This window comes from Barbatula barbatula (genome assembly GCF_947034865.1).
Source record: "Barbatula barbatula genome assembly, chromosome: 9".
Taxonomy (NCBI): Eukaryota; Metazoa; Chordata; class Actinopteri; order Cypriniformes; family Nemacheilidae; genus Barbatula; species Barbatula barbatula.
Genome location: NC_136772.1, coordinates 25,112,390 through 25,122,550, shown reverse-complemented (window position 1 = coordinate 25,122,550; position 10,161 = coordinate 25,112,390). Strand labels below are relative to the sequence as shown.

The 10,161-nt window shown below is 41.5% G+C and overlaps 2 protein-coding genes across 3 annotated transcripts in view; both read right to left on the bottom strand.

Annotated features, from left to right (window-relative positions):
* Nucleotides 1-860: 860 nt before the first annotated feature.
* Nucleotides 861-8,475, bottom strand: lims2 (LIM and senescent cell antigen-like domains 2). Its single transcript, XM_079463861.1, has 10 exons — nucleotides 8,066-8,475; nucleotides 6,560-6,719; nucleotides 5,318-5,384; nucleotides 5,102-5,222; nucleotides 4,875-5,024; nucleotides 4,252-4,402; nucleotides 3,993-4,085; nucleotides 3,650-3,698; nucleotides 2,717-2,792; nucleotides 861-2,603 (listed from the first exon to the last, which is right to left on the bottom strand). Exons 1-10 carry the CDS (start codon nucleotides 8,203-8,205, stop codon nucleotides 2,465-2,467), a joined length of 1,146 nt encoding a protein of 381 aa, XP_079319987.1. The 5' UTR covers nucleotides 8,206-8,475; the 3' UTR covers nucleotides 861-2,464.
* Nucleotides 8,476-9,500: 1,025 nt separating this feature from the next.
* Nucleotides 9,501-10,161, bottom strand: part of gcc2 (GRIP and coiled-coil domain containing 2) — a 16,114-nt gene continuing 15,453 nt past the window's right edge. For both annotated transcript variants that reach the window (XM_079464296.1, XM_079464297.1), the window contains one exon: nucleotides 9,501-10,048. In XM_079464296.1, the coding sequence (XP_079320422.1) occupies nucleotides 9,975-10,048 (74 nt within the window). In that variant the 3' untranslated portion in view covers nucleotides 9,501-9,974. The remainder of the gene's footprint in view (nucleotides 10,049-10,161) is intronic.

Below are 10,161 nucleotides of genomic sequence, written 5' to 3'. Positions count from 1 at the left end.
TGACACACCATGGGCTGTGGTGGAGACGGCACTGGTGCTGGTGGAGACACTGGTGGGGGCACTGGAGCTGCCTCGATCGGGTTCAGATGTCGGTGAGAGGGACACAATCATCCTCCGGTTGGTGTTTGTAACAAGTCATAGATGGGGGTAAAGAAGACAGAGGGGTTAAATCATTATATTCAGGCAAAACAGGGTACAATGGAGTTTTCGGTGGTGGCAGTTCTTCCAATGCCATTTCTTTAAAAACATAGTCACGTCTATTAGCTCCCCTCTCCCATAACTCTAAACATTTACACGCTTCATCATATTTTTCCCTTTCTTTTGTGGTACTAAATGTACCGTTTTCTGGAAAATTAGCTTTTTCTATTAAATAGGGTACACATTGTAAACTTCCCATTCCCCACCTTTTCCTAATTTCTCTGTATGTTGGTTTATCCATACCCATATGGGACCTTCCCTGCCCCATTTTTAATTCTGAATAGTCCCCCAGACTGTTTAGAATCTATCTCGATTCTGAGTAGTCTCCCCTCTTTAACCAGACTGTTTAGCGCTAAGAAGTCTCCCCTTTTTTCCTCCAGACTGTTCAGAATCTATCTGACTCACCACTTTTCCTTTTTGTGCCTTGCACTGAGTTCTTTTGGGATCACGTCAGCTTGGAGTCCGGAGTAGAGTTCTCTCATCCCTGTATGGGGTTAGAGCTGGATATGCTATGTCCAGGATGATCAGTCAACTATAGTCCGTTCTCCGTCAGCCTTGTGATCCCATACCTCGTTGCCAAATTGTTGTGGAATTTTCTTATTCCTTAATCAAGGTGAGTTTGATACACTTTAGGCAAATGCAACACACAGAGAGGATGAGTTACCTTGCAAGGTATTTTATATTTATTGACATTCAGTCTGCATCACAAGCATGGTGCAGAGAGAAGGTGCCCTCCTTCTCACTTACAGGGCTTTTATACGATCCAAACATGACACCCCTTCTTCCCCCTCCCTTGAGCAAGAACGTATCTTTGGTAACAAAAATGTGTCGCCATCTCCTATCTTCACCAGAACATCTTGGTCTTTGCTCAAGGGTAAAGGAGCTGAGTGGTCTGCCACGTAGCAAAACATTTCTAAGGAATTTTAGAACAACAAGATAGACAGTCTTGAATCAAATTTTACAGAGATTAGCGTGAAGAAACCCACGTCATGAAAATTTCCACCACATGCTCATTTGGCTTTATTCTCAAATATCTGATCCAATTATGATTGTAATTCAATGAGCCTAAAAAACATGTGCGCCACCATCGCCATCTTGAGCGCCGCCCCGCTTTCCAGGCGACTGCACCTAGAGATGGTGTATGGTGTTCCATACATTTGATAGTGTCTCTCTGAAAGTTTTGTGCTTAAAGTCAGCATAAATACAACATAACAAATCTAAGCACAAAGTAAAATTTCCTAAGATAAAACCCTTAAAACACACTAGTTACTGTATACAGTATATCCATGTAACACGTTTTAATAAAAGGAAGTAAAACCACCGTTTAATAAAATAAACAAACAAACAGAAAGTAAAATGTAATTAAACAAAGTCCAGGCCTGGTCCTCTCTCGCCCTTCTCTGTTGTGGCTTCCGGTGGTCCTCCGTGAGTGATGTGAGACAGGTATACGCGCAGCTGACGCTTTTATCACTCGCATCACCGGCCTCGCGCCGTTCCCTTGTGACTCTCGTCCCGCCAGTTTTTGTGAGTTGTTTGAATGAGACAAATCAGATACTCTCAATTACAATAATAAAGCATGATATATAGATGATATATTATATTTCCTACAAGAAATGACTAAAAACTAACAAGAGGTGTGACTCATAAAAGTAAAATGGATCTGTTGTTGGATATTTAGGATGAATACGTTATACCTTAGATCATAGACACAGATGGAAATTCATATCTGGTGGTTCGGTTGTCATTTATTTGTTTGCTGTTTTTTCTCTCGGTTGTTTCATTTCATTAACAGTTGATTCAAGTTCATGTATGTGTAATAATTGTTATTAGTTTAGCAGACGTGTATTATTCTTCTGATGATGGAGGACATTCTTTCTCCACAGCTTTGCTTCAACTTTATATCAGGGGTTCTCAACCTTTATGACTCCAAGGCTCCCCACTATTCACAGGGCCTCTTCCCCTCACAACATCTGCAAGGTTCTGAGGGGGGATGGAAGGGTTGTGGACATTTGAGCACCCACCGGCAGAAACATTAATCAGCATCTATGCCTTAGATTACATCCATTACATGTTACGAGTTACACATGATTTTCTAACAGACTGACACTGTAGACAAACCCAAACAAATCACATTTTCATGAAAATGATATCTGGAGTGTTACTAACAGGACAAAATCAACTGAACAGTCAAGCGAAACAAATCTCAAGCGGTGGAAGAGAATCCAGACTGTTAAAGAAAGATTGAAAGTGTTAAGACCGAGCAAGGTTACAGACAGATGGGGATTTTCTTTCTCTTGTCCTTTGAGTCTCGTTCACGCTTGGCCAAGCGTCTCTTCATCTCCTCTGGCACTCGCTCATAACAGCGTTTACACACCGGCTTCAGGTCCATCTCAACAAACTTATCCCTAAGTAACAAACAGACAACAGCTTTGAGACTTCATGAAGGAATCACATTAGGTATGTATTTACCTATACGTGTGAACATTCAGCTTTGAGTAAATGTTTATGAGGAACGCACTTGAGAGTGAGTTTGGAGTTGCATGTGGAACATGTGAAGCAGTTGACACACCAGGCCTTGTTCAACGCAGACACAACTGAAACACAAGAAAGGGTTATTATCTACTGCTCATAAGAGCTGCACGATTCCCTGTTACAGCGGTCCTGAACTGCCGATAACATTATTTTATACTGTTGTCTACTTATTGATGTAGAAAAAAACACGTGAACTTCATAAGTAATACGCTACTTTCTACCCGGTTTAGAGGCCATCTCGACAAACACTCTGTTTTATGGGCGTGCCGCAATGAAGACTTGGAAGTACACGCCCACTGTTTTGATTGTGTAGTAAACTTAGTTAGAGTCTTCTGTGAATTTGCTTAGACACGTAACGTTAGGTTACACATTATCAGGACACATCCAGCGATCTCTAACAAAGCGATAGTGACGCATCATACAGATATGGGTTACGGATTCAGTATTGACGGCACAGCTCTGCTTTTTTATTTGAGTCTCTCCACAAATCCAGAGCTGGAACGTCTTTAAACATAAACTTTAATCACGTCTTCCTAATGTCGGAATCCAACTGACTGTGTTCTTCCACAACCAGACACTGCATAATATTTACCATTTCAAAAAGCAACAGCTGCTGCTTTTTACATCCAATCAAATCACAGAGAAAGACCAAAGCCACGCCCACCGCGTGTGTGCGTGTTTAATATGTGAACTCTGCTAATTTACATTTACTCATTTGTCAGACTCTTTTATCCAAAGCGACTTACAAGTAGTTTTTTACAGTGTGACATTACTGCAGATCAATCAGGGGTAAGGTGTCTTTCTCAAGGGCCCTTCAGTCATGACCTGCTGACACTGAGATTAGAACCTTCTGATCACAAGCCCAACCCTCTAACCACTAGGCCACAGCTGACCCCATAATAAAGACAAACGGTCTCACCTTGACCCTCAATGACACGATTGCAGCGGTAACAGACGTCTCCAAAGAGCTAGAAGAGAAACAATCATAGTTGTTGCAGATGGTTTTTAGATGAGACTTTAAATGATTCAATCTATTTCATTCCTGCAACATGCGTCTATGATGGCAGTGTGTGTTTATGAGTTTATATAACAGTAGTTTAGGTCTAATGTGAACATCATCAGAATAGAAAAGTGGAACAATACTTTCCTTATTTTTCCTGCAGTTTTTCTTTGCAGTTTTGCTGTTACCATGTGACATGTCTGAGAAGAGTTTTAATGTAAAGCCCTAATCTGATGTTTTTTAGTGTCAAATAAACTGGTACCTTGTTGTAGTGCGTCTCACAGTACGCCAGCCCCCTGCGTTCATAATGTTGATGACCGAGAAATGGTTTCTCACATTTAACACACACAAAATGCTACACACACACACACACACACACACACACAAGAAGGAAATATTATAGGATAGCAAACAAGAATAAATCAACCATAAAACAACAATAATTCTTAGTAGCTACAGTTATGGATGAATAAACAACATAATATTAGGGTGATAAATTCCAGTCCAGTGAGATGAAATACCTCAACATGCCATTGTTTGCCCATAGCGTTCACCACCCGACCCTCTATGGGTCTCCTGCACGCGCCACAGATCGGAACGCCCAATTTATCATGACACGGCAGACAATAGAGCTCGCCCTTGAGTTCCCTCGCATCAGCGCTCAGCTCTTTTCTACACACACACACACACACACACGGTCAGGTTTCTATGCATTGGGGGACATAATGAGTTTTATATTGTACAAAGATTTCTAAGCCAATCTTCTCATGAGGACCACTGACTGATTTACACATTGATCAGATTTTTATAATGATTCAATACAATAAAAATGATTTCACAAATTCCTTTTGTTATGCTGGTTGTATATCTCACACACAATGAGGATGATATTAAATCAAACTTTGTGACGTCAGGGAATGGTGCCCGTGGTCATGAAATCAATCCAATGATTTGATAAATGTGTTCTGAAGTGAAATGATGGGTTTGTGAGAGAAAAGCATTGATATCATATTTTCAGCTCATTTAGATGTTTTCCTCGAGTTGTGTGAATTGACTTGCACAGATGATTAGGTTTGAAATTGTTGTTAGATTTCTGTATTTTTACGATAAATTGAATGATATTAATGAGATGTGTAGCACTCACCCACAGTTGTTACAGTTGAAATGGTCAGGATGATACGGGTCATTCTTATAAATCAAAGGAAGTTCTTCAATAATGGCGTGACACTTCTGACAGATGTATTTTCCCAGACCATGACCTTTCTCACCATTATGACACGTTCGACACAGATGTCTGTCAAGCATGTAGAATGTGTAAATAAAGGGGAATGAAAATGTCAAATGTTTAAGGGTTGTTTGAGTTGGGTTCACCTGCCGGCGTTCTTCACAAAGCCCACCTCAGCGAGGACCGTCCCACAGATATCGCAGCAGAAACACTCCGGGTGCCAGCTGTTGTTCAATGCCTTTATCACTCGACCAATGATGAACTCTCCTGAGAATATTCACATTCAACTCATCAACATATATTCATGAATTTGACAGAGTACTGCAGTGATCGGTCTCTGTGTTTCAAACAGCTTCACTCACCGCACTGCTGACAGCACGGAGCAAACAGCATATGGAAATCATGTTCACAGTATTTTCTGCCTTCAAACTGCGGAGAAGAGAGAGAGAGAGACAGAGACAGACAGAGACAGACAGAGAGACAGAGACAGACAGAGACAGACAGAGAGACAGAGACAGACAGAGAGACAGAGACAGACAGACAGAGACAGACAGAGAGACAGACAGACAGACAGACAGAGAGACAGGGAGACAGGGAGACAGACAGACAGAGAGACAGAGAGACAGACAGACAGAGACAGACAGAGAGACAGAGAGACAGAGACAGACAGAGAGACAGAGAGACAGACAGACAGACAGACAGACAGACAGAGAGACAGAGAGACAGAGAGACAGGGAGACAGGGAGACAGACAGACAGAGAGACAGACAGACAGAGACAGACAGAGACAGACACAGACAGAGACAGACAGAGAGACAGACAGACAGACAGACAGACAGAGAGACAGAGAGACAGGGAGACAGACAGACAGACAGACAGAGAGACAGAGAGACAGAGACAGAGACAGACAGAGAGACAGAGACAGACAGAGAGACAGACAGACAGACAGAGAGACAGACAGACAGAGAGACAGAGAGACAGGGAGACAGAGACAGACAGAGAGACAGAGACAGACAGAGAGACAGAGACAGACAGACAGACAGACAGAGAGACAGGGAGACAGGGAGACAGACAGACAGACAGACAGAGAGACAGGGAGACAGAGACAGACAGAGAGACAGAGACAGACAGAGAGACAGAGACAGACAGACAGACAGACAGAGAGACAGGGAGACAGGGAGACAGACAGACAGACAGACAGAGAGACAGAGAGACAGAGACAGACAGAGACAGACAGAGAGACAGAGACAGACAGAGACAGACAGAGACAGACAGAGACAGACAGAGACAGACAGACAGACAGAGACACAGAGACACAGAGACAGACAGACAGACAGACAGACAGACAGACAGAGAGACAGAGAGAGAGAGAGAGAGAGAGAGAGAGAGAGACAGAGAGAGACAGAGAGAGAGAGAGAGAGAGAGAGAGAGAGAGAGAGAGAGAGAGAGAGAGAGAGAGAGAGAGAGAGAGAAAGTCTTGTGTGAGTCTTGATCTTCTGAAAGCTTTTAATGCGAATGACACAGCAGATGTGAAGCCCATATTGGACTTGTGTGAATAGAGATCAGGTGTTGTGTGAGTGAGCGTTCATGTTGTGCGCTTGTTACCTCATAAAAGAGTCCGTCCACAAACTGTTGGAAACACTGTGCACATGTGAAGCATTGCTCATGATACAGCTCACCGTTACTGTTCACCATCTTCTCAGTGTGACTGAAGCCGCTCTTGCAGCGCTCACAGGTGGCATTGACCAATGCATTCGCCATGTTGCTGTCGAGACAAGCGTGTCAATCATTTCTCATTGGTCAAGGTGACGCTTGGTCATTGGTCTTTAGTCATAGCATAGAAGAAAGGTTCAGTAGGTTTATCAGAAATAAACAAGGTTTAACTTTCATCTGAACCCTGGAGATACAAGAAGCCAGAGGTCTGTTCTTCATTATTATATTATTATGATTTCACTTGATCTCATGTCATTTGGTACCTGCTCAGCTCTCATGAGGCTTATTTCATGTGCACAGTCATATCTGCTTTATTTTGACTAAAGCTACTTTTTGCAGAAGGTGCACGCTAAATAAAAAAAAGCTGTTTGAATTGAACATGCAATGCGGGATGTTTTGCTTTTAGGACGATATTGTTTGTCTCGTGAGAGAGTTCTTCATCTGTTGGACCTTCAGATTAAGTTGGAGCATCACAGAGGACTCCATATTTATGTGCTATCAGTCATTTGAGACCGCCGCCTGTTGGATTCTAATCAATACAAATAAATCAATATTTGAATATTTCAGTAATGAAAATTCTGTCATACTTCACACACCCTCAGGTTGTTTCAAACCTGTATAAATGAAAGATGTATGTCAGAATGTCAGCTATTTTTAGTTCTGGACATCATCCACTTCGCAAAAGAAGCAGTTCTGGGGCACCTTAGACAACCATTGAATTCTATGATGTCCAAGAACTGAAAATGATCTTTTACCAAATATCTGTCTCGACAAAGTCATTTATACAGTGTGTGAGTACATGACGACAGAATTTGTATTTTTGGATGAACTATCCCAGTTTAAACCATACAACTAATATAAAGCAATAAGCAGTGGATTGCAAGTGCATTTGATAACAGCTAAGAGGCGTTTTTTTAGGCACAACGTGAAGCAGAACGCGGTGCTTAGAGCTCAGAATCAAGCGTTTTATCATTGTGGTCACAACAAACACACATCATCGGTCCTGCTGTGACCATAGACTGAAAGAAGGCAACGGATTTCAGTGTCAGTAAAGTCTGTGACGTCACCGTTTCATGTCTTATACTACACAACATTCCCATCAAAAAAAGAGCTCTACTCCAGCAGTGATTTACACATGTTTCTTTGAATTGAACATCACATCATGTTTGTTATTGTGTTTATATTAATGAAAGATCACAGCTTAACAGAGGAGGAATAAACATCAAATGACTTCTTACTAGATCAAGTACAGAGAAGAATACTGATGAGTCCGACATGAGCTTTACACTGTGTGGGATTGTGTTGTATATTTATCGTCTTTCTGTCTGTCTCTCACAGACACTATAAGAACACATCAGAATCAAAACAGAAATGTGTAGTGGACATATGAACACTCACTAGCGCACATAGAAGTCACAGAACTCCTTGTAGACTTTGGCGTCACTCCGTCTTCTCTGTGGCATCTCAGATTCTCCAGAAATCTCACTGACTCGACCCATATCACCGTCCTCAGAGACTGAAGGTGTTTGAATCTCCATCAGGATATAACTTCACACAAAACCCCTCAATCCACTGCAGAACGGGTGAAAGCTGCGACCGTGACGGACCGTCCGAGTGACTGAGAGACAATAATAGACTCACACACACCTCCTGTCATCTGTCAGTTACTCAACAGCTCAACAATGTTCATCTCCGGCTCATTTAACAACAGAATGACTTGATTTCACTGCTGTTCATTCACTCTCACACACACACACACAAAGTCTGATTGTGTGTGTGTGTTTGTCACGAGACCCCCGTGAAGTCTCTATAAATACACCACATCACCACATGTCCAAACTTGGTGGTTGATCTCTGTGTGTCCGGGCTAAGTTTGGGTGATGAAGAAAACTGCTCCATGTGTTTCTCACTGACTCCTGCAGACACACGTGATCTACATTTATCAGTGATCACATGACAAAACAAACTAAACATAACAGCAGAACAACACGCGAGCAGTTATGCGGTTCTGCATCAAAAGACATTTTGGGATGGTTGCCCAGACAAGGCTTAAAGGTCCAGTGTATGAAATGTAGCGGCATCTATTGGTGAGGTTGTGAATTGCAACCAACGTCTCACCCCTCCCTTTTGAAGCACTACGGTGGCTGAGAGAGATAGAAGATGTTGTTTCTTTCTGGAATAAGCCCTAACCCTTTACAAAGTGCAAGTTTGACCATTTATATAGATAGAAAGAGCTCATTCTAAGATGAGACAAACATAACCCTTCATTGTGTGAGATCTTTATAGTCCTCTAAACACATGCTTGTGTTAAATCGATTCTGATTGAAAAGAATGACTTTTTTGTCAAGTCCCAGTGAAATAAAAAATGACAATTCCTATTTTTCCATAAAATATAAAGTAGTGTTTTTTTGTAGATACACGCAGAATGTCCTAAGTCAACTAATGCACATGTTTTATCATGATGTTCATGTCTGTGATCATGAAGGTTGTAAACGAAAAACACTAAACACAATTCATTTCTAACTTTCTTGTGTGCGCATCTTTACAAACTTTTGAAATGAACATCCAAATGAAAATCATGATGGGTGGGTTACTTCTGTTTCATTAACTGGGGTCAGGGTCCCGTGTCTCTTCATTTGTGGAATGAAATCCAGGTGTAGGTTTCTAGTTCTTTGCGAGTTGCATTAAGTGTGAAATGAATGTAGATGGATCTGATCGTGTCTATACTGACATCTACACTTCAACATCTTCTGATCTAATGAAAATGTTTTTTGCTGAGTCCTGTGTTCACACCTTCCTCCCCAATGCACAATGAACTTAACAGGATTTCAAATTGACATTTTATGTTCGATTTATTCTCCGTGTTCCAATATACAACATTGACAAGCAACAGAAGAACTGAGTAGAGAAAGTGATGCTTTCAGATTTACAAGCATAAAAAGAAACTCGCTCCAGCTAAACCTTAATTACTACAATAAAACATTGTTTGTACCAGCAGCTTTTAACAATTTACTGTTAATCTTTAACTTCTTTAATAATGTACCTGTAATAAATACATTCTGATGCCTCCAGATAAGAAAAAAACCCTGATCTGATAATGACTGCGTTTCAAAACATGTATATGATCACAGTTGATATGACATCAAGCAACACACACACGTGTGCAACAAAATGAGAATAAATACAGATAAATAAGGCAGACGAGAGAGAGAGAGAGAGATGTGCTGGTGACGATGTGTGACAGAATATCACTTCTATTCCTTCATATGAATTGATGTCCTTTCCTGATGTGAGGTCTGTGTGTTTTTTATCTGATCCCTGACCAGCTGTGCAGATACGACGTCCACCCTAACCCTCTGGAACCAACAGACTCCTCCTCACCTACAAACACATCCAAACCACATTTACATGACACCCACACACACAATGTCAATCGTTCATTCATCCGTGTGTGTGTGTGTGTGTGTTTCCTTTCTGTCTGGGATGCGTTTATG